Source organism: Astyanax mexicanus, chromosome 7, assembly GCF_023375975.1.
Source record: "Astyanax mexicanus isolate ESR-SI-001 chromosome 7, AstMex3_surface, whole genome shotgun sequence".
NCBI lineage: Eukaryota > Metazoa > Chordata > Actinopteri > Characiformes > Acestrorhamphidae > Astyanax > Astyanax mexicanus.
Window position 1 is genome coordinate 28,610,232 of NC_064414.1, and position 25,470 is coordinate 28,635,701.

Sequence of the window (25,470 nt, forward strand, 5' to 3'; positions counted from 1 at the left end):
CATACATAAGGTGCATTATACGACAGTAGTAAGGAACAGGGGCTTCGCAATCTTTCCCCTTCTAATTCAGCTGGTCTCACTGCTGGGTGGTGGGTGGGGTAAAACTAAGCTAAGTAAACAAAACTTTAATTCTTGAAAGAAACGAGCGCTGAATGTTAATCCACATAGATTTCTCTCCTGAAAACTGTTTATTTGGGTGAGTAAAGCATGCTTCCGTTTATTTAGAGAAAGCTTAGATTTCTAGATTTCCACTAAGGCTGGGTGCAGCAGCATTAGCATTAGCAGCTAACCGCTAGCCGCAGTTAGCACTAGTAAGCGTCGCCTGACAGCACTACACTGAGGAACCTTGAGTGTTCTGATAAGCAATGGTGATATTAGCTAGCGGTTCAACCAACATAGCTTGTTTTAACACGGTAAATGCACAGACTACAGTCCATTGTATACGGTTAGCAGCTAATGCTAATGCTACTCCAGCAGTGCTAGCCGGGGTCAGCAGCAGGTTACAGATCAGATAATACTCACCTCTGAACAGTGAAAGAGCTAGCCCTAGCATTGTTAGCGGCTAATGCTAATACTGCTCCAGTACTGTCTTTGTGCTGGGGTACTAAACTGAAACTCATGTATAACACTGCACTTCAGCGGAGTAGCTTTGCTGCTCCTTATAACCTGACTGGTGAAATTCATACATAGGGCACAAGGATGATTTTTTTTTTAATTAAAGCATTTTAAGTGTGAAAAAAAAGGTATGTAGATGCCCCTATATTTGTGAATTAAGGTATTTAAAAATGCAACCATGGAAATTAATCTTCACACACACAGTCACCATGTATAATGCCAAACATCAGCTATAACAGTGCTAATTTCATCATCTTGTATTTTATTATGAAAAATGTGTTGAATGAGCAGTGTGAGAGTGTGTCTGTGAGTTTTCATGCCTGCCTACGTGCATTGCCTTCTCAATATGAGATGCAGCAGTTGTGCTCTGCTTCACAGCTGTGGCAGCGGCAGATCATGGCACATCTTGTAAGCGGTGATTTGAAATATTCGCTGTGGACCTGCTCTCTGAGTGAAGACTCTTGATGAGAAGTGTCTCTGCAGTGTGTAGTTATTGATAGAAATTCATGTTCATGACTTCTCGCAGGCCCGAACGCTCTCTGATAGACTGTAAGATCAAGTTAAGAGCAGGATGGAGTAATCTAACTGCCTGCCAGCGTGCGCTCCTTTAAACCGCTTTAGCATCTCGCTGTTTTTCGCTTTTTTGCAGTCCGTGGAGATTTCGTAAGTGTGCCACTTCTGCAGAGGTGCAGATGATAAACCTGGCCTGGACTCGCCGGATCTTTACTGCGCACCATTTCACCACGTGAACAAGTGTATAACTGCTTTCTCTGAGACGGCCAGCTGAAAAGCTTTGATCTGCCCCCGCGGATAGATTCCTTGCATTATTGACCTCAGGCCATCATCTAAGGGCAGCAGTTCAGTGATGCAATACCCTCTTGGGGAGAGGAGCAATTTGCTCTGCTTGATTCTGAAAGAGCTCACAAATGGTTTATGTGCTTTTTATCTTGCGAGTACGATCATCATTAAGTGGTTCTATTCTGTTTTATCTTATTTTCAAAATATATACATTTATTTAAGCCTGATCAACACACAAATCATCACTGATACTGATCCCGATTCAAAGATAAAAAAAATAAAAAAATAAAAAATAAAAATTCTTTCTATGGCCAATATGTTTTTTTTTTTATGGGATTGAATATTAAATGGGCATTCAGAACCTCTCTTTCAGATGTAATCTTGCCAATAGAGCTTATTTCTTTTTTGTTCCTGTTAATACTGTATTTCCCATGTACTGTTTCCTCTGCCAAACATATTACAGTGTGTGCAGTCATGTGACTCTGCCCTGTGCAGTCTGCAGAATGAAAGCAACATACTGGAGAATATGAGCAAACTGAGCAACTTGATTCATCATTTATTAAAAAAATTGTTAATTAAAATTAATCAAGGTAAAAAGTTAAGTTAATTGTGACATTGTTTTGAGATCATATTGCCCAGCAATAGATAGACTGTAACAGTTTTAACCTTAACTTACGGATATGATTCCATTTTTGACTTTAAAGTAAGAAAAATATGACCATTCCAAACTTTCTTATCTATACAACTGAAAGTTTTTCTTTTTGCAAATATTATAAAATAGAGGTGGAGTTTTTCAGGGTTTTGATTTTATACTATTTGTTGTTTTTTCGTGTTTGAGTCATTTTCGTTTTCTCGTTTGTTCCTTTGTTCTTTCTTTCTTTTTCTTTTTTCTTTCTTTTGTTCCTTCATTCTTTCTATTTTTCTTTCTATTTTTTCCCCATTTTCTTTCAATTCAGCTAGGCCAATTGTTCCATCCACTTAGTTGCTAGTCAGCTGTATATTCCCCATCACTGGTGATGCCACAACACAAGGAGAGTGAAGACTAGCACATGCCTCCTCCGATACATATGAAGTCAGCCACCGCTTCTTTTCCAACTGCTTTTGTGATGCTGAGCATCACAGCGTGCTCTGAGGAAAGCGCAGCGACTTGGTTCTGATACAGCAGCTCACAGACGCCTTGTGCTGATCGACATCACCCTAGGAGTGTTTCTTTCTTTCTTTCTTTCTTTCTTTCTTACAAACTTAATTGTTCAGTGGTACTGCTGGTGGTATGTGTGTGCTACACAGCTCTGGGGTGCTGGGTTTAATCCTCACTCTGGTCACTGTTTGTAAGTTCAGCAAGTTCTTCCCTTGTTAGTGTGGGTTTCCTCACACCTCTCAAACACACACGCAGTGGGTGAATTGGCTTTGATAAATTGCTCCTAGGTGAGAGTGTGTGAGGGCAGTGTTTATATGGGGAGCCTGCATATGACTGGCACCCTGTCCAGGGGATATCTCTGTTAAATTAGAGCAATGTCTCACCAATTTAAATTGGTTTATTTTTTTTTTTTTACACTTTTTTTAATCTTTTTATTTTTTTAATCTTTACGCTATGTTACAGTTTCATGTGACCAATAGTCCTTTGATAAAACACCATCGACAGTAAGTTGCCATCAGTTCGCTTCATTTAAGCTGAGCACAAAGGGCAGAACATTGTAGTGAACAGTGTCATTGTAGTGCTGGGCAATATGGGAAAAATCATATATCATGATATACCACATTTAAGTATGTTTTCAGTCATTCTTCGATAAATATGACAAAATAATATCATTGCTTACTTTTTCCAACTTTATTTCAAAGGGACATTAAACCGAACTTTTTTACAAATGAGAATTACTACCTTTTAGTGCAGCAATATATATGTAGCAAATGAAAACCGATGAGGTAGATGCAGTAGCTAACTTTTTCAAAAGATCAATGCGTCTCCATTGTTCAGCTCTCATGAGTTTAATAACGTAAAGCATGTCACAAACCGGCGTGTCCGTCAAATAACGTAAAGCAGCGTCATGTCGCAAAACCGCATTCTGAAGCTTTTTTGCGAAGATTACTTTATTATCACTTATATAAACCGAGTTTATGCAAAGTGACCACGCCAATACATTTCATCATAGCCTACTTTATATATTTGCACTAATAATTGATTAAATTACTGTAGAAACGATAGGGACCATAGAAGGTAAGTATCACGATAGACACTTTTCAATCGTCCCCACGATATTTATCGTCATATCGCGCAGCACTGTGTCAGTGCATGATGACATACAACACAAGTAGTGGCTTTTATACTATTCGTATCGTATTTTTGAAATTAAATTGCATTGTACGAAATATACTGTGATAAATTTTGCCCATATCATCCAGCGCTAGACTTTTAATTAAAGTTAAAAAGGCTTTTTCTTCCTCCTGGGAAGTGTTCAGGAGTTACACTACTTAATTCTGACAGTGAAAATATGCAAGCGTTTCTGCAAAACTACGATTTTTAAGCACTGATTGTCAGTGATTCCTGACATATGGTAGTTGACAGATTGCTGAGAACACCAAACTGCCAGTTTGCATTCTGATACAGCGCTTCTTATGCTGCTCATTTTGGCTTTGACAGTCCAGCAGAGCATGCCTCTCTCTCTCTGTCTCTCTGTCTCTCTCTCTCTCTCTCTCTCGTTTCAACTCTCGCCAGTCATGAGTGCAGAAAAAGCATCTTTCGCGTTGCTCACTTTCACACCAAACCTCCAGCTAGCAGCCCGTCATGCTTCATGCGCACACCCTTGCACATCGTGCAGAGGCACACGGCACAATGCCTGCCTTCATTCTGGAGTCAGAGCAGAGGGCTGGGGAGGGTGGGAGATTGTGTGAATGTGCTGTGAAAATGCGACTTTGTGCAAACAGTGCTGCTCTAACATGGGAGGTGAGCTCATCAGAGGCAGGCTGATGGCTCTGCTCTCTGTTTCTCTGTCCCTTTGACCTGCAGCCCTGCTGTCTCTCACAGAGCCACAGACCAAGAACTGAGGCGACGAACGAGCAACAGAAATACCTGCTGTTCTGCTCCAGTTAAAGGGCCCATATAATAGAAAACTAGAAATCTTTTAAAATGAATGTACAGTATGTAAACAGGTTTTTAGAAATACAGCTCCATGATTTCCTAGTCAGTATTCTTTGTAGGTGAAAACAAGGTTGCTAAAACTTTAAAAGAAATTTCAGCTTTTATGAGGATTCTGAGATTCACGTTTTATTTAGATTTGTCCAATTTAAAAGGACAGTAGGGTCCATCATCATTAAATGATGCAGAGCTGCAAATTAGATTTGCAATTTTGTTATGACATTTTTCAAAAACATATTTAATTAAATTGCTTAAATTAAGGCTTACTTTATCCCACAAAATTACACAAAATTTGAAGAAATTAGACTTCATTAGCAGAAAAAAACAGCTATGCCAAAAGATACGCCAAAAACTTTAACACGGCTTTCTTTTCAAAACTAAATATATGAAATATCTCCGTGAACTCTATAAATTGACAGAAAATTTGCAAGGTTTAAGTATTCAAAAACAGTTGAATTAAATTGTTAGGAAGATTTTAGTGAATTATGTCAATTATTCATCAACCAAAACTATTTTATCACTTGAAAATTACAAAAAAGAAGTGAAAAATCAAAATTAATACCAAATAATGATCTTTTTTTCTTTAGGCCAAGACAGCTTTTTTATTTTAATAGAACACAAACATAGACAGCCAGTCAGACCAGCGATCATAGAGAAGTTGTTCATGTGAAAATGAACTGCAATATGTTTTTTTTATATAAACTCAAAAAGACATACCTCCTGGACTGTAAAAAAAAAAAAAAAAAACAAGTATGATTGTCTGTTTTCATTCTGTTACACTACACTATAAGTTTGGCTTTCACAGTTCTAATAATGCAGCTGAAGGGGACAATTCATGCTGAATGGAATGGGCTGATATGCTTGGGTTAAACATTTGCTTTCTCAACAGTGTTTTGTAAGATTCCTGAGCGAAAAAGTCTGAGAAAAATGTAGGAGCAGTCATTGATGTGCCTGAGTGTACAATAGTGTACCCCACTCGTGTGAAGAAAATCAATACTCCAGTTCAAACCATTGGACCTGTCCTTTAGCCAGCGTTTTTGGCTTTTTTAGGCCTGGGTAGGTCACAATGAGGACATTGGGCGTTTTTTCTCTTGAAATCTGAGAGTCTATTGATTTTGACTGAGCTCTTTCTAACTATATGTAAGTGAGGATAGAGTTGTAGTATTGATGTATCCTTACAGCACTGTGAACACTCTGTTCGAGTTCACGGCTTCCCTTTATTTGAGTGACAGTTGTTCAGTGTGAAGAGGCTCTCCAATTGGTTTTCGTGAGCTGATTTGGAATGAATACTGTAAGTTAGAGGATTATTGTTTTTGTGGTGTCAGGATTGGCAGTATTGGTATTGTAGGGATTTTAAGGGGCCACAACATGCATGTGATCTCAACCAAACACTCTGTGTTCTGAGAGTTTTTGAGTTGAAGTTCTGAATGAGCGCTTCTGGGTCGGTCCATGTCAAACTATTCAGTCATCAGTGCAAACCCTGCCAGCTCGATAACAGCGTTGTACTTCCTCACTAGATCCTGCTGTTATGATTGGATGAAAAAGATAATTCTTTGCCATCATGCTGCCGGCGCTCAGAGCGAGCACAATTGGCCCTGCTCCCTCCAGGTGGGTAGATGGCGCTCTTTGCCCACATCACTCCTAGGGTGATGCCTGCAGCACAGGGCATCTGTGAGCTGATGTACCGGAACCGGGTCGCTGCGCTTTCGGTTTCGGTGGCTGACTTTGCATGTATCGGAGGAAGCACGTGTTAGTCTTCACCCTCCTGGTGTGTTGGGGTATCACTAGTGATAGGGGGAGTCCCAATGAGTGGGTTGGGTAATTGACCATGTAAATTGGGGAGAAAATGGGAAAAATTAGAAACACAAAATGATAAAAAAAAAAAAGTCAATTATTCTTTTATTCAGATTTTTTTTATGTGACAGTAGTGCTGGGCGGTATGACCAAAAATATGTATTACTTTTTTTTTTTTGAAGATTCTGACAGTTTCATGTATTAAAACATTGTATTTTTATTATTATTAAATTAAGGCTTTGATAACTGTTGGGTTTACTTTTTTCCATAAAATTACACAATATATGAAGGAATCTGACTGAATAAGCAGCAAAACAGCTGAAAAATTAGATATGCCAACAACTTAGAGTTTCATAAACGCTATAAATAGACCTAAAACACTCAAAGTTTAAGTATTATAAAGAGATATTTCTCAAAAGGTGTAGATCAGTTGTGTAATCCCATTTCTATTTTTTGTGAGTGAACGATGGTTGCTGGTATTTTTCTATTTTACTCTTATAAAAACCCTCATAAAGTGAGGAACAGCAACAGGAGCTCCTCCTGTAAATATAAAAGATAAAGTGAAAAAAAAGATAAAGTGCTGTTCTCATTTTTCTCCAGGCAGGACAGAGCGAGATGAGCATTTGACTCCACATAGCTGAGCTTCCAGTATGTTAGCTTGTTATGCTAAATGGCTAGCGTTAGCTAACAAGTTGTCCCAGTATGCTTCTCTGGTGGGCACCTCTAGCGGCATGGCGGTATGTAAAAAAATGCATACTGATTTTAATTTCTCCGGCAGGCCGTGACTATCCGCGTCGTGCGATGCGTAGTTATATTTCCAGAGAGGTGTGTGTCAAGCTATGGCGCAGGGCAGGGTGTAGGGTACGCGGTAGGTTTGACACAGAAGTATAAATTGGCTTCACAGAGCTGAGCTTTCCGTGTGTTAGCTTGTTATGCTAACTGGCTAGCGTTTGCTAGTGAGCTGTCCACGCGTGTTTGTTTGGCGGCACTGTTCTATACTGTGTGCTTCTACACGGTGCTCCGCATTGCCTCTAATGTTATAGTGGTATGTGAAAAACTAATGTACAGTATACCGTATTAACTGGTATACTGCCCGGCAGTACTTGTGATTGTGATACATTTTCTAGCTAGCTGACATTAGCTTACAGTATCTAGTTCTCAGACTACCTGTGCAGCTTTTCTGCTGCTGCCTAATAGTGACTATTATCCCCTAGTCCTTCACTTATTTTTCTGTTGTTTCCTGTATTAAATATATTATCACATTCAGTGATAACAGTATCTCTGTTAGTAAGCATATCTACAAACAAATAAATCACAAGGTTGTGCGTGGCAGTGTTGACAAGATTTAATATCACACTGCTTTCCGTATATATCAGATCATATTATAGTTCAATTATAGTAATCATTAGACCTGTCTTGGCTTGTTCCGATTGGAGTGTTCTGTTTTCTGCTTTTCCTAAAGGTCTAGAAATATGAGTTGACCTTTATTTATTTACTATAATGCCACTGCTGATTCTAAAAACAATGCATTATATAGTATGATTTACTAGAACTAATTATTTTTATTTACATATGACATTAATCTGCCTTTAATCTGTTATTTATAACCAGTTCTGTTGTGTTTTCAGCCCACTTGCCTTTCTACAACTCCATCTGTCATCGAAAATACATTTTAATTTCCATTCAGAGTGAGCTGAACATTTACAGAAATAGGAACATTTAAAAATGTACTGTTAATATTACAAATTATTAAACTGTGTTTTCATATCAGCCTGAAGTTCTCAGTAAATGACATACATTGCAGTTATTTTTGACATTGCTTCTCTGAACACCACAACCTTTTTTTGGGGGGCTACTTCCTCTTATCAGTAGACTATGAATGCAGCGATTTTTAGCTTATGAGCTCTCTCTGCAGGTGGAGAGTGTAATTAATTGCAGTGAGTACAAATCATGCTTTAAGCACTTCCCCCTTGTGGCACACACGACTTTTAAAATCTGAGAAATACAGATCCAACACTGAAAGTGAAAGAAACATGTGGACTGAGGCAGTACTGTAATATTACAGTAGCTTACATGAATATGAATCTGGTTAAGCAGCCTAGGAAATTCTCATTATTGTTTTTTTTCTGCTCTATTCATCAAAGAACATTGATTTAGTTCAAAATATGAAACTCATACATTATAAAGATGTATTACACACAGAGTGATCTATTTTAAGTGTTTATTTCTTTTATTTTTAAAAACCCAAAAATCAGTGCCTTAGAACATTAGAATATTACATAACACCAATTGGTACTGTTAGCAGTGTGGACAGTGTGCCAAGTCCAGCTGGAAAATGAAATCCGCATCTCCATTAAAGTTGTCAGTAGAGGGAGGCATCAAGTGCTGTAAGATTTTCCAGGAAAACACTGTACTGACCAAATGGGTCTTATATAATATTCTTATTTTCTAAGAGACTAATTTTGCGTTTTTTAATGGCTATAAGCCATAATCATCATCAATAAAATAAATAAATTCTTTTATATGCTTTTCTCCTTTTTACAAGTCAGTACAGCATTAACAGGATTTTTTGTAGTTGATACTTTATGGTGTGTTTTCTTGCCAGGTGTGTCCTTATATATCGATTGTTCTAAAAATAAATAGCACTGGATATCTACGCTGTGGACTGTATATTTATATACTGTGTAGTTAGAGGAGTAACCAACATAAAAAGCAGAGAGCTGTCTATGGGTTAAAAAAACAATCAACTGTGAAGCTGAGAGTAGATGGAAAATCAATCAGAGCCATTTGCACAAATATTGGCCATGTCTGTTACTACTGTTTAGAATGCCCTGAAGAAGAAAGTCATCACTGGTGTACTAAGTAATAGATGTTGAACAGGTAGACCTAGGAAAACCACAACGGTGGTTGATGACAGCTGTATTGTGAGTGCTGTGTAGAAAGACAATAAAACAACTGCAAACGTACTTTATGTAGCTTCAGTACACACACACACAACACACACACGCAGGTAGAGGAGTACACTCACAGTATCGCAATATACCAAATCGTAACCCCTTGTTGTCTCGCAGTTCTTGCCATTACGGCTCCCTAGTTCTGTCTCCTCCATGATGATGTGTTTCTCTACAGCTCTGGTTGCCATCACCTGCCTGGTCGTGCACTGTGGTGATTTTGGAGCCCCAGCTTGGCCCATGAGGCGAGACTGGGTGGTTGCCACGGCGCGTAAAGGGGAGAGATTTAATTGCTGTCAAGGCAGCAGCAGATGGTCACAGAGGCAGAGGGAAACGTGGGCTATTTTTAAGTGGACTTTTATGATTTCTCAGCATGGGATGAGCACTCACTTCTCTTCTGAATAAATGCCTCATTAAGTGACTTACGGGAAAGGGTTTATAATTGGTAGTGCTCAGCTACAGAGCTCAGGAACGCTACGACTCTGGGTCAGTCACCGCAGCTGGCATGCTGTGCCGTTTCATCTCATCCTGAACGCTCTCAGTTATTTGTACGTCTACGAGGCTCAGCAGCACTATTAGTGGAGACATGTGCGGGAGCGGGAGTGTGTACACTGGAGGTATTAACAGCCCTGTTGTGATGACACATTATAATGGTGATTGTTTCAGCTGATGCCATTTGCAATTAACAGAGATTGCACATTGCAGTACCTACAGCGGTCATGTGACTCTGCTTGGAAACACTTTTTTGTTTTCTTCTCACAATGCCCACAGTACCTAAACCATTGGTATAAACACTAATAAACAATAAAGCTAAATTGGTCCTCCGAAGAGGGGTTGTGGTGGCGGGCAAAAAAAAAAAAGGAATTGTGGTGCTTTTTATGCCAGTTTTAGTGGAATTGTCAAAACTGTCACATAATACATCATCAACAGAGAGCGTTACACAGCGGTGGTGCTCCTGTACGAACAAACACGCCCACAGATGTCGTCATGGTTCACACAAAAGAACCTGGTATTATTTGGTTCTCACTGTGAACAAATGTTCCTGGTTCCGAAACCTAATTTGATGGTGGAAACGCGACGAAACGGTTCAAAATTAGGTTTGCGAACCAAACCGTACATGTACATGTTCTTAGTACATTTTTGCTGACCTTAGTATTGCCTATTGTTTTTACTTGGGATGCACCAAGATGAAACATTTTGCTAAAAATTTGGAAACCATTTTTTTTTTGTAAACAAATAAAAGGATACATTTGACTGAAGACAAAAGACTCACAAAAACATAATTTTTGTATATTTTATTTTAAATGTATTTTTGTCTTGCTTTTCAAAAAGGCAATTATTTATAAAAACATTTGAAATATTTGTTATATACATTTTTTAAATATATTTTATTATCCCTGAAGACAAACCAAACCAAACAAAGCACAGTATGACTGTAATAGTCATTGTTCAGTAACTTCTTTTGCCTTTTTTGGCAGCATATGTTCAACCTGAGTATTTAGTGTATCCCTGTTTTTTACTTAGCAGAGAGAGCATATTCAAATCAATAAGCCAATAGGGTAAATTTGTTTTAAAACTGGTTTTATTTTCGGGTTTAATTTTAAACATTTTATTTAAACATTTCATACAATCAGCTTTTCATTGTCTGAATATTCATAGTACCTTTATCACTTTTTGGTCTTTAATGTGCTTTAAAAGGGTGTCAGTGCATTATTATACTGTTATTTCATCATTATGTTAGTAGCATAAAATAATTACAATAATAATAATTTATATCATTAATATTGTGTTGACCACTTCATCAAAGGTACATAGTGCAGTTATCAGTGATGCTGTTAAAAGAGAATGCATTATAATTGTACTCTTTTGTAATTTACTTATTTCATGTTTTTTGTAAAAAAACATTTGTCTCTCTCTCTCTCTCTCTCTCTCTCAGATTTGCATTAATGGTTCTCTCCATCATGCTGATGGTGGTGGTGGGCTGGTTTCAGTTTGCGTGTGTGTGAGCTCCACTGGCCCGCTGGGATGAACATGCCACTGCATCAGATCTCTGTCATCCCCCGGGATGTCACTTCCTCCAGGGGATCTGGCAGCAGCGGAAAGGCCAAGGACAAGGACCGGGACAAACAGGCGAGTTTTTAAAAGCACCCCATTCTCTCATTCGCTTTCTCTGTCTCTCTACAGCCACCTTCATGAGGCTTTGTCCTGTTTGTCCCCTTTAGGGGTCAGCAGAAAAAAATCTAACTTGTGGCTTATCTTTGCCCTGGTAACACGGTCTCACGTTTTTTTGTTTTCTGATTTGTTGCAGTTTGTTTGGATGTTTGTTTAGATATTTTGCAGCTCAGACAGGTCATCTTTTCTCGTTTCACGTTCTGGTGTAAACCCTCAGTTTTGAAGTTTGGAAAATACGGAAGTATATGAAGCAGAGGAAGTTCAAGAGGGGGTAGGAGGAGGGGGAGCAGAGGTGGAGCCAGTTTCCAGTAAGAGAAGTCGAGCAGGATGACTGGGCGAAACAATGAGATGAGAAGTAAAAGTGAAAAACGCTGTTCCAGTCAGCTGGACCACTTTCACTTTGCAGCAGCTAAACTAAAATGGGTATTTTTCTTACAGAAATCAGAGTGATATAATCCGACTGGCAGAATGTCACATTTCAAGCCCCATAACTGCTGTTTGACATTATCCATTAAACTGCCTAATTAAATTGGCTAATTTAAACACAAATTTGCTTAATGGCCAATTATGAACCGCAAATAAGATCTGCCCTATGCAGTAATTTTACGTATTTTCCTGAATCTCAATCCCTCGTTTTTTCATTAATCTATAAAAATGTCTAGTTGTGGTCTCTAGTATGAATGAATGCGATGTGAGACATTTTTTGTAAAAAAATAAAAAAATAAATAAAAGTGCTCAGATGTTTCTGTATAACCTTGCTTTATTTCACTGGAGTAGTGGTCTCTGAAGAAAGACAGGATTTCAGCTTTTGCTCATGAATATTCATACATGCAAACATATCGCCTCTGGTTGGCTAACAGGACTGCAGCAGAGAATGACTGTCCGCCTTCCCCCACAGTCAATTTTACAGCTCTAAAACTCAAAGGACAAAATGTTTTCAGAGATACAGCCTTAGTTGTAAAGATATAGCACTGAGACTGAGTGCTAGGTAAAATTAACCCCTGAACGTCGCTTAATGTCAGACTCCCAGCGTGGGGGCGCGGAGTTGATGTAGTTGACATAGATACGAGTGCTTTTCCTCATCGGCTCGTTTTTCTGAGGATTTTTTTTTACTAGCTACTGCAGACAATGGAGGTTGACGAACGTTTCATGTGCAACATGCCTATACAACTCCTAGAGAGACCTATTGTATTTCACAAAGCACAAGAAAAAGTGGGTTTTAGTGGAATGAGACCTTTAAATATGATTAGTTCTCAGTCTCAGAGTTGTGTATGAAATGAAATGTGAATCATGTATCTTGTGGCACAGCACATCCCACATCCCCCTAACTAAACACATTGCTTCTGACTATCACTGAAAGCTGAACATGCTTGGAGGAGAGCACCAATATTCAGTTCTGCTATGTCACCCATATATCAGATACATCATCCATAGAGAGTGAGACCAAATTATTCTCTATTGAACAGCATTCCAGCCTCAAATACAGTATCTGTGGCATCACTGGGGGTTGCCAGTTGTATTGGTGATCTCCCAAAGAGTGAACCAACACTAGTGCACTTTTTTGCTGTTTGCGTAAAAGATGGGTAATTTAGATTTCTGTTTACTCAGGGGAAAAGTACTTGCATTACACCCATTTAAGGACTTGATTTAAATCAATATACTTGAATTTATTGACTGTCATATAGGCTGTGCTCAAAGTGCCAGCCCAGAACTGATTTTTTGAATATCTATATCTATTTATATAAAAAAAACTGTCAATTGCAGAGTGATGGACGTACAGGGATCCAACACTATTGCTACGAATGACTAAAAACCTACATCATTAACACAGCAACCCATGCAGATGTGCAGGGTTGTGATGTCCAGACATGCAAATCTGATCTTGTTCTTTGCCAATAACAGTGTGGACAGTCATGTCAAGAGATCAGATTTGAGAAGCAGCTTTAGATAACATTTAGACTTTATTTTCATGTTGTCTGGCTTACACTATATATATGTGTGATTTTTAGATCAGGTACAAATTTAATATAAGACCAAGAATTTATTATTATTAAACCATGTACGTAAAGTATCTGCATCAGTATTTAGTGTCAGCAGGGTTAGTTTTATCTATTTTGTAGTGTTTTTTAGGAGATAACTTGGTGTGTCTCTGTGTGTGTCTGTTTGTGTGTCTGTTTGTGTGTCTGTTTGTGTGTCTGTTTGTGTGTCTCTGTGTGTCTCTGTGTGTCTCTGTGTGTCTGTGACTCATTTGAGGTCTGTTACTGGAAGGACAGATAATTATAAACTTGTGAACTGTCATGTCAAGATAGAAAAGGGGATCTGAAAAAAGAATACATTAGATGGGCACAAGTCTTCACATCCACCCCACAAACAGTGTCAGATTCTGCCCTGCAGCTGATGGAGGAATAGTGCTTGCAGTGTGAATGTAGGCGGTATACGTACTACACACTAATACTATAAGGCATATACAGGCATATATACAACTTCAGTTTCTGAATCAGTTTCTCTGATTTTGCTATTTATAGGTATATGTTTGAGTAAAATGAACATTGTTGTTTTATACTTTAAACTACGGACAACATTTCTCCCAAATTCCAAATATAAATATTGTCATTTACAGCATTTATTTGATAATGCAAAGATTCTAAATTTATTTATAAAGTTTTAAGAGTTCAGATTCAATATTTGGTGAAATTACCCATGCATCTTGGCATGTTCTCCTCCACCAGTCTTACACACTGATTTTGGATAACTTTATTCCACTAATGGTGCAAAACTTCAAGCAGTTCAGCTTGGTTTGATGGCTTGTGATCATCCATCTTCCTCTTGATTATATTCCAGAGGTTTTCAATTTGGTAAAATCAAAGAAACTCATCTTTTTTAAGTGCTCTCTTAATACTGTGGGTTTGGCATTTCATAGCTGTACATGCCTGGACTTTAATATTAATTTTGAGCACCTACTCATACTTATAATTTATAATCTTTTTTCTACATTTCTACAGTAGCTGTAGCTCCCCATTATCTCTCTCTCTCTCTCTCTCTCTCTCTCTCTGAACAGTTGTTTTTTTATTATTTTTGTTTGTGGTTCCCGGGTGGACCAGAAGAGGATGAGTTCCTCTTACTCTCAAGGTTTCTTCCTTTTAGTATGAGGGTGTTTTTCTTTGCCACTGTTGCCACTACATCCGTGCTGTTTGTCATAAGAGGCTTGTACCCGTATCTCTGTAAAGCTGCTTTGTGACAACATTTTTGTGACATTTTGACAACACTGCAACCAAAAGTGGTACACACAGATGATTACATACTTTATCAATAAATATCATAAAGGGCATTTGAAGGGTTTAGCTGTTTTATTTTGTTTTATTGTTCTATTGAAGTGATTGAGAAAGCTTGGAACTGGAGCTCTAACCACAGGAAGCAGAGTTTGAAGCATATGGAAGGAATAGTTAGTGACCAATTGAGTCATTTAAAAAATAATCATCAGATTAGTCAAATATTAAAATAATCATTAGTTGCAGCCCTAGACTTGTAGTAGCTTCTCCCTTTTCTTTTACATCGATAAAAGTGTCTACACTGTATTTACACTCCAGTATTCCCCAGTTCTGAGTATGTATCATGAATTTTACTACTCAAAAATAACCTATTTTTCATTTACACTACATACTGGGGTGGGCGATATGGCCCTTAAATAATATCACAGTATTTCATGGTATTTTCGCGATAAACAGATATAATCTGTCTCTAGTAGGTATATAATAGGAAATGAGAACAGTATGAATTTTTCTTTTACTAAAAAAAGCAAAATTGTAGAACCCTGATGTAATGATTAGGGGTGGGTAATATGGCGCAATATTTTAGGGTACAATATTGTTGGCAAGATTATAGCATACGATATGATATGGCACAGCCCTACTACATACTGTAGATAATACTCAAAAAATAGTCACTAGTATCAGTAATCAGTATGAAATTTGGATGCACCCGTAGTTTTGGCCTTGTTTTGTTGTCCAGAGCAAGCCTGCAACGAAAGCTTCAGAAAGCCTCCCTGCCCCCCCACCCCAAAGCTGCAGAATGTGGGTTAAGACGGGGGGATTATTTCCCTGCGGAGGCTGTGTGGTGGTGTGCGGAATCTTTAAGCCTGCAGGCTTGTTGGGTTGCCCGCTGGGCCGGGCTCATCTCGGTGGCGTAATGACAGATAAGGACGTGTCAGGTCCGCATTAGGCCAGATGTTGTGCAGTATCAGGACTTGAGCTGCTGACTGGCCGTCTTATCGACTGACAGCTCGGTGTCTTCATGTGTTTTCATGGATTTTCTTTGTTTGAGGATTGCAGATTTTTTCTTTCCTTTCGTTTTTTTGCTGAGTCACTGGTTCATAACACCAGTGTCGTGTGTTTGAGCTCAATATTTAGCCACTTTTTCCCCCCTGTCTCGCTTTTGCGGCAGTGCAGGAAACGCTAAGAACCTTGGGCCGTGCTTCTGTTCTAGTGCTGCAGATTGTTTGAGGAAGGTGATTGGAGGATGACACTAATAAGCGTGCTGTCAGTGTCCCGCTCTGGGCTATCAGAGCCTGTCACAGCCCAGTCGGAAATGGGAAGATGGGCCTTTTTTATTGCCTGAACGGACTTAAGCAAATGGAAATAAATACATGCGTGTCAGTCAGTGCTTACCGACTGACTGTTTCAGAGAGATCTGCTTCCACAGTTCACAGCTTTAAATAAACACATCATACAGAGCCGAATAGCAGAATGTGAATAGCTATTAGAGCTGATAGTGTTTCTTGACAGTGTAGTCCAGTGATTTATAAACAAATAAATGATGCACTCAAAATCAGATTTGCATTCAGTTAAAGGCTGTTTGGACCTTGCATTACTTTTGTTTTTGTGTTTTAGTTAGCATATTTCACTTAACTAAACGAGAAAAACTATGTGTACCCATAGCCAGGACTAGGACTGGACAATTTGATTCATAGTTCAAATAAAAAACAAAAAAAACAAAACAAAACTAAACAAAAAACATACAGCTCTGGAAAAAATTAAATGACAAATTCAGTTTCTGAATCAGTTTCTCTGATTTTGCTATTTATAGGTTTATGTTTGAGTAAAAGAAAATTGTTGTTTTATTCTATAAACTACGGACAACATTTCATTTCATTTCATTTAGGGCGTTTATTTGCAGGAAATGAGAAATGGCTGAAATAACAAAAAAGATGTAGAGCCTTCAGACCTCAAATAATGTAAAGAAAACAAGTTCATATTCATAATGTCATAAATCAATATTTGGTGGAATTAATCTAAGATTTCATGCATCTTGGCATGTTCTACTCCACCAGTCTTACACACTGATTTTGTATAACTTTATGCCACTCCTGGTGGCATATTTCAAACAGTTCAGCTTGGTTTGATGGCTTGTGATCATCAGTCTTTCTCTTGATTATATTCCAGAGGTTTTCAATTTGGTAAAATCAAAGAAAGAACACATCATTTTTAAGTGGTCTCTTATTTTTTTCCAGAGCTGTGTTTCTGTATTCTTAAGAGAAATTACAATATACAATATTATATGCCAAGATTAAAAAAATCATAATAATATTTTTCATGATATTTCACTAACTTAGTAAACTGCAATGGATGATTGAGATGGTAAATAAAGCCTTTAAAGCTGCTCCTTTAATTACAACTTCTCCATGACATAATTTGCACAAGCCTGTACTCTGTAGAGAGAGTAATTTCTCCTGCAAACCGTTTCCTCACAAATGACTCATACACATTCTTTTTTTATGAAATTAAACACAGATGTTAACATGCTTAGCACTCCCAATATTACAGTACTGTAATTTTTTATTTAACTGTTTATTATCAAATGTATTGATATTTATGATATATGATACTATGATTTGATTCTGGGATGGTCAGAGATGTATTTGCACCACATTTATCTCTGTAAAGGGATTGTTTTCAGAGACATGTTCAGATATAGTTTGGCAAGTAAAGGAACTAGAGTATGTCTATCAAAAAAGAGGTTGGTTTATAATTTTCTGTCTCCTGCTCTCTGTATTTCTCTGTGTATGTTTATTTATGCTTGTGCTTAGGTAGTTTTATAAGTGTGCTCCATTGCAGTTTTCAGATAAATCCTTTACAGGAATGGACACACTTTTTTTTTTTTTTTTTTACAATGTGACAATAGCGTGAAAACTCACCACACTGTTCATAAATTACTAAAGCCAGGCCCGCTTGTTCAGGAACCGTAAAACAGAAATTACTGTATGTAAGTGTTGCTTTTTACACTGGGAATGTAAAATCAGCTGTCATCTGATCACACTGGGTTGTGTCTAAACAACAGTGCTTTGCAACAAACAACATACCACTTTTTCCACTATAAGTCATATTGGTGGAAACCTGCAACTGGGTTAAAAAATCACAAGCATTTTTTCAACAGATTTATTTTATTGAGAAAAGTTTCTTAAAATTTTAATAATGTCTGGATAATAATGCAATATTAATGCAATTACACCCTGGTCATTTAATTATTGAGAATATTTAAGCATTTAAAAATATCTTGCATAACTAAAACATAAATAACTTTTTTTTGTCAACATACAGTTAGCAACACTTTACAAATGGTTAAATTAATTAACAGTACATATGACAGAATATCTCAAATAATTAACACTTTATTAACAATTGTTGACAGTAGTTAAGACTGTATTATCATTACAAAATTAATATCAAATATAAGATATATCTATTTTAAATGTTAAAATAATTAAATCATTTACAACATTAATAAACATTGAAATTTAACCATTTAAAATTCATCATTGAAATATTTAACATTTTTATTACTATCGTATAGAGCTGGGCTATTATGGCCAAAAAAATTAGATTATTAAAAAAAAAAACAGATTTTCGATTTCGATTCGATTTTTTTCCTCCTTATAAAATTCAAATTACAGATGACAAAGAAATTGTTAAAATTTACAGATGACAAAGAAATGGTTAAAAACTATGTTTATGCCAGAAATTTTGAACATTTAAACTCCACTGATATAGTGAATTATCCTGTGATCTGTTTGGTGTTCAGACGCTTTGGGTTGAGTGAGGAGTCAACTCACTGAGTGAATCTATTCACAAGTCAGTGATCAGTGATTCAAAACATTGTTTAAAAGCTCATGCGTTGATATGCCGCCGAGCAGCGGAGAAACTCAGAGTGGATTAAACTTCAGAACGCGAGTTTCTGACTGAAATAAAGACTCTAAAGTTAAAATGTGAAAAGGAACAGGAGCGCGCATCATTGTTTAACGAAATATCTCGGATGCTCGCCGTACAGCGATGACGCTGCAGTTTTTAGAAACGGTAGGATTACGAATTCCACACCGCTGAAGTAATATTTTTCGCTAATGTTTTTAGCTACATGCTCGGTACGTTTGTGTTTGGCTGCGTTTGGTTTGTTGCTTTGTTTAGAAAATATGCGCGCTTGTCTTTGGGAGGCGCCGGCAACCAGGGTAAGACGGAAAAACTTTTAAGAATTGAGTAGTGTTTTCGCATATTTTAGATGAAAAAAAAAAACTGTCTGTAAAGATGAAAAATCGCGAGTACCATTTACATTGTAATTCGAATTAATCGTGAAAATCGCCCAGCACTACTGTCATATGTACTGTAAAATGTTACCACCAGTTTGTTCTTTCATTTCCTTGCTCAGAAAAAGTTAATAAGTGAATTATTGTGACAGGCCTGTCTTCATTATTATTCTGAGATGTAGAAACTAGTACAGAACGAAGAGGACACACATGAGTAGGTGTGTCTGTGCTTTTGGCTGGTACAGCACGCCCTGATGCGAGAGCTTTGTTATTTAGTGGCATATTTGTCAGGGTTGGGTTGCCAAGCGTCGCTGTCTTGACCCTTGCCCCACTAACTGCCGTGCCCTTGTCGCAGTATGCCGCTCGTCTTGACCCTGGCTTGTTTCGGTTTGAAATGGAGCACCCGGCCTCTTTCCCGGTCTCTGTGATGACGGGCGCTCCTGCAGGCTCCTGTCCAAGTGGGTCACACAAAAGACATGCTAAGACAATGTGCCGCCCAAGCAGTGCGGCCTGTTTACACGTACAATAGAGCTTAGGCTTCAAGTGCTGCAGTCCAAGCAGATGCTTTTGAGTGGTGTCCTTCATTGTCCGTGTAATAAAATAGTCTCATGAAAACGTGGCTGGGTGTTGCTTGTCTTTGCCAGTACACACATTTTCATTCAGTTGGCCATTTTTGGCTTTAAGGCTCCCTCTGCGAATGTGGAATTTACACTGAATGTGAGTATTAGTCATTGGAACGGAGTAATCAAACAGGTATTGTTCCCAGCTTGAATCCTGTGCAGGAACGTAATGACCACAATCTATCAAAACCTGCGGCGATAGACAAGCATGCCGTATTAAGATTAAACATTTGATTCTTTAGCATTTATGCTGCTCATGCTTCGGGAAACTGTTATTGGACTGAGTGTTCGGAGTGTTTTCACCTAATCAGGAATATACTGTGTGATTAAACGCACAACATACCCATGGATTTTTGCTGTTTGCTTTATTAACGTTTATCTATAAAGCTCTGTGTCTGGACCTGCGCTGAATCTATACTCAGTGTTGATGCCAAACTTGAACGTTCCTTTAAGGAGAAATGTGAATACAGCCTGGTGTGTTCAATCAGAAGTACAATAAAGATAAAACAAACAGTTTATTACATTACATAGCTAATGCAATATTATCAGTTGTGAAAATGTACAGTGATTCAATTTTTCCAGTGAGGAAATTTAAAAACATGTAATCTTAATAGCTCGTCGATGTTTGGTTATCCTAAATTATACATAACATTTTATGTTACATTAGCTCCTTTAAGTGCCTAAGTCCTACTCACTATGTCTTCCCCTACCAGATAAGATATGGGGGTCTGTATTGGTAGCCCACCTGAAAACCAGAAAGTTTTTACCTTGGGGTTCATGTTGGCTCCAAATATGAATGTCAGTGATGGGAGCAGGAGGGGTTAAACATTGGTTGTACACTGCACCTTGGGCCTAGATGGAATCTATGTTTGTCTATTGTGGGCTGTGATGATGGTGGGCATTTGGGATCCCTGTTACTGGGTCCCAGTATCAACACGTGTACAGTACTCAAACCCACCTGGACCCACTTAGCCCCACGCTCCACTCATGTAATCCCAGCATGAGCATGTTGGTCAGACTACCATTCTTTGCTCTTACCACTGGGTAAAGCTAGCAAAAGCTTCTTCCAAATGTTATAAAGCAGGTCAATCACATCTTTTTAGATTTGCAAAAGGGCATGAGGCCAAACTGACATAATGGCCGACCTAACGGCTTAATTTTGAAATAAAAAACAATAAAGCCTAATTACCTTAGACTAAACAACTAAAGATAAATACTGTTGTTAAATGTGCTGTGATGAGTCCTTAAATATGAATAGATATTTCTAAATACACTATATGACCAAAAGAACCACAACATCTGCTCATTCATTGTTTCTTCTGAACAATGAATTACAAAGAGTAAATAATTAGTGATGCAGATCCTATAAAAAGTCTACTTTTTAATATATTGATTCATAACCCCTATGTTCTTATATGTATCATGTTTCCTGATCCTTCACTCCTATCTGTTGGAGTAACAGCCTCTACTGTTGATATAAGACTTTCTATTAGACTTTGGAGCATTGCTGTGAGGTGTGATTTCATTATATTCAGAGATTATATGTGTTAGTGAGGTCAGGACACTCAGCTCATCTCAAAAGTATTGGATGATGAAGCCCCATCACTCCAGAGAACATAGTTCCACTGCTATATTCCCTCTTTAACCCACACCTGGCATTAGGGATGGTGTCAAGAGGTTCGTGTTTATCTGCTCCAGAGAGTCCTCCATGATTGACAATACAATATTGGCTCTACAGGGACTACACCGTGTTCCAAATTACTATGCAAGTGATATTTTTTTTCTCAGATTTTCATTTTTTGAATGTCCAGCATTAAGTGGTCACATTTATTAAAATCAAAATCTATTTAAATCAAAAATATCTTAACAGGCCAAGTTACATGTTAACATAGGAACCCTTCTTTGATATCACCTTCACAATTTTTGCACCTATTGAAATTGAGTTTTTGGAGAGTTTCTGCTTGAATTACTTCATATGATGTCAGAAAGCATAAAATAGATGGTAGCCACACAATGAGTTTCTCTACTTTTACGCCCATAGCAGCCACCGACACAGAGGTATTCTTTGCAGCATGATTTTGCTCTGCAAGGCACGGTTCTTCTTTTTGTACCATGAAAGAAAGTGGCCAGTCAGAAACTCTATATACTTCGCTGAGGTCATTTTTACACCTTACATTGTACACCCTAAACAGGCTACCAGCTCTCTCCCAGCCTGATTCCAGCCTAAAACATGACTTCGTCACCTATTTGCTAACGTCGCAGTCTTGTTGGGACATGGTGGCCATCCACCAACCATCTACTACTCCCATCTAATCCATCTGGACCATCCAGAGTTACACGGCTCTCATCAGTAAACAAGACTGTTTGGAAATTAGTCTTCATGTATGTCTGGTCTGGGTCACTGCAACCCTTTCTGCTTGTGAGCTCTGGTTAGGGGTGGCCGAATAGTAGGGTCATGCACAACTGCGAACCTGTCGAGGATCTTGCACCTTGAGGTTCATGAGACTCCAGAGGCACTGATGACTTGGAAATTGTACTGACTGTCATTTGTATTGAACATTTAAGAAAATCTGTTGCATCTTGATTTAGTAGCTGTCAGTCATTAGAAGAAACAATGTACGCAAACATTTGGACATATAGGGGAGGCCTCCTGGGCATGGATTAGGCCTAGTCTTCGACTATGCAGCATTTTGAATGGATATTTTCCATTGAAAATATAGGCTTAACCCTTGTCTGAGAAACTGCCAGATAGTGTACTATGAAAAAAGCTGTGGTAAAGCATCAGTTTTATGGACAGGTATTAGACCAGTGGAAAATCTCCATTTATAAAGCTGTATAGTCCAAGACTAGGCTTTAATCCCCTGTCTTGGAAATTGCCCATATTTAAAGTTGACTGTCCCTTTCACCTGTAGCTGGCTGTGGAAGGTGTTGGGATGGAAAAAAGCACAGCTGGAGGCCACAGACGTGTTCTCCTGCTCTGCCAGCATGCAGATGAGCGAAGAGTGACTGCTGGCACTCAGTCAGAAAGAGAGGAATAGAGTGAGAGAGAGAGAGGGAGAGAGAGCACAATCCATCTGCCTGTTGCAGACAACTCCTCTTCTGTGTGTCCTCGAACCCCCCCCGCCCCTTTTCTTCCCTCTGCTTTAGATTCAGCGTCAGCTGCCTTTCACGCACAGAGCGCTCCCAAATGTTCTCTGCAGAACAAGTGGCCCAAATGTCATGTATACGGAGGGAGCGCTCTCCTAGCCTTTGTTGCCTGTTGACTGCCTCATCACGTGCATCCAGCCGTGAAGGAAAAACATCTCCTCGTAAATAAATCTGCGTTCATCATGAAGCGGCGGCGCAGCTCCACTACACCGCGATACATATTGATGGCATGATTAATGACCTCACTGCCTTGATTAGCGTGCGATTGGGAGCGTTTGATGTGGCCTGGATCGCGTGCTGCTCGGTTTGGACATGTCTAAAGTGCTGAGCAGAGCAGAGCAAAGCAGAGCTCTTGAGGAGTTGCTGCAAAAGCATGGGGCTGTTCCAGAAAGATCCAGCCGGATCAAACGCTGACCTCCAGAGCATACACACAACCTCTGCTTTGAAGAAGACTTTTGGGTTTTGATGTTGTTCTGAGAGAGAGAGAGAGAGAGAGAGAGCGCAAGAGCAGTTTAGATAGCCCTGTGTGTGTCCAAACAGCATTTTTTACACACACACGTACAAACACACACACTGCAGTGAACAAATAAGGACAAACAAAAATGACTGTATTTTTTGCACTATAAGGCGCACCGAATTATAAGGCACACTATCAATGATTGTCTATTTTCTGGCCTATTTTCATAAACAAGGTGCACGGATCATAAGGCGCGTTTTAAAAGACACTGTTACAAACCTCTAATTCAGTAGGTCTTGCTGCTAGGAGGTAGTGATGGGGGTAAGTAAACAAAACTGTAATAGAAAATGACTTTCTTTTAAAGTTAAACGATCACTGGATGTTAACCTACACAGATTTCTCTCCTAAAAAAAAAATATGTGAGTGAGTAAAGCACTTTCGTGTATTTACAGTAAGCTTAGATTCCCGAATTTCTCCAGCACTAAGGCTGGAGCATTAGCATTAGAAGCTAACCGCTAGCTAATGTTGCCTGACAGAGCTACACTGCGGAGCCCTGAGTGTTTTGGTAAGCCAGGGTGATATTAGCTAGCGGTTCGTTTCACATAGCTTGTTTTAACATGGTAAACGCGCATGCTACAGTCCAATATACTCCCCTCTGAACGGCGAAAGAGCTAGTGCGGTTAGCAGGTAATGTTAATGCTGCTCCAGCACAGTTAGCCGTGGTTAGCAACAGGATACAGGCCGATAATACCTGTGAACGGGGAAATGGCAGATAGCGGCTAATGCTAATGCGACTTAAGAACTAAACTGAAACTCTTGTATAAAGCTGCACTTCAGCTGAGTGGCTTTACTGCTCCTTACAACCTGACTAGTTTTTAGTGTGCCTTATAGTGCTAAAAAAACGGTTAGAGAAAAAGAAAAAAAATGCAAGTGATGCCAACATCCCTGTCTGTAATAAATGTCTGTCTAGCTCCAGGCTGGTAAGACTGATGGTGAGTGACAGAATGCAGCAGAAGGACCAGAAGGTTGATCCCTGTTTTCTCACTCTGGCAGACGTTTCAACATCTCCATTAACTCTGTAAATTGTGCTGAAAATTAAGTCTTTTCCAAAGAGCACATCCTCTTTTAGAATCAGCAGGTCTGGCACATGCTTGGCTCACTGGAAAACTGCACAATATGCTGTGTCACAATACATGTGACTTATTTAGTCTGTGAGAGTCCTTAGATCTTTTTACTCTTCACACTACATCACATGTGGCTTATGATCAAGTTGGGCGATTAGTCAACAGTTGTTGTTGTCATGTTTTCTATATGTGCTTTCTGTGGGTGAGGCTTTTGCTCCAATACATGTTTTACCACACATTGGCAAAGTAACTCTAAGAGCACTAAACCAAGATTGTGGGATGTTTTGATATTTTCACAAACATTTATTTGCCTTTTTTTGTATTTGTAGAATTTAAAAATTTCGATAAAACATTAGTTCATGTCAGCATTAGTGATAAAGTTGTCCTTTATTATTTGTATGGTTTTCATTAGTTAGTATTTTTATTTCTTTATTATTCAGTTCCAGTCAATGTTGTTTTGTAATTGTTGCAGCCCTGTAATCAAGAATGTTTTCTTATGCTTTGGTTTGCACAATGCATGACTGATCAGTAACATGTGGTCACAAATTACAAGATCTTTCATCCAGAGGAAGTCGTGACAAGTCTGCTCTTTGCAGATAAAAAGGAAATTAATATGAATGACAAATATCCCCACCCTCTGCCTTACCCTCACTCCTGTGCCTTGTGCTCTCATTACTTATACACTAACTTCTAGTCACAACATTTTTCAAACTACCAGATTTGGATTCGCCGTCAGGATCAGATATTAAACATACTAGATATCTGTTGGTGATCTCTCAGCGAGCTTTCAGATTATTTTCGGATGATTTTACCAAATTGAAAACCTCTGGAATATAATCAAGAGGAAGATGGATGATCACAAGCCATCAAACCAAGCTGAACTGCTTGAATTTTTGCACCAGGAGTGGCATAAAGTTATACAAAAGCAGTGTGCAAGACTGGTGGAGGAGAACATGCCAAGATACATGGAAACTGTGATTAAAAAACAGGATTATTCTAGTGAATATTAATTTCTGAACTCTTTTTAACTGTTCATCTCTGCATCTTTTTTGTTATTTCAGCCTTTTTTTTTTACATTTTCTGCAAATA

General features: G+C 38.5%; 1 protein-coding gene across 5 annotated transcripts in view; it reads left to right on the plus strand.

The window, feature by feature from the left end:
• The window catches only part of marchf8 (membrane-associated ring finger (C3HC4) 8), a 202,556-nt gene that overhangs the window by 37,392 nt on the left and 139,694 nt on the right, over nucleotides 1–25,470 (plus strand). For all 5 annotated transcript variants that reach the window (XM_015603359.3, XM_022684883.2, XM_022684885.2 and 2 more), the window contains exon 2: nucleotides 11,228–11,421. In XM_015603359.3, coding sequence (XP_015458845.1) covers nucleotides 11,317–11,421 — 105 coding nt within the window. In that variant the 5' untranslated portion in view covers nucleotides 11,228–11,316. The remainder of the gene's footprint in view (nucleotides 1–11,227; nucleotides 11,422–25,470) is intronic.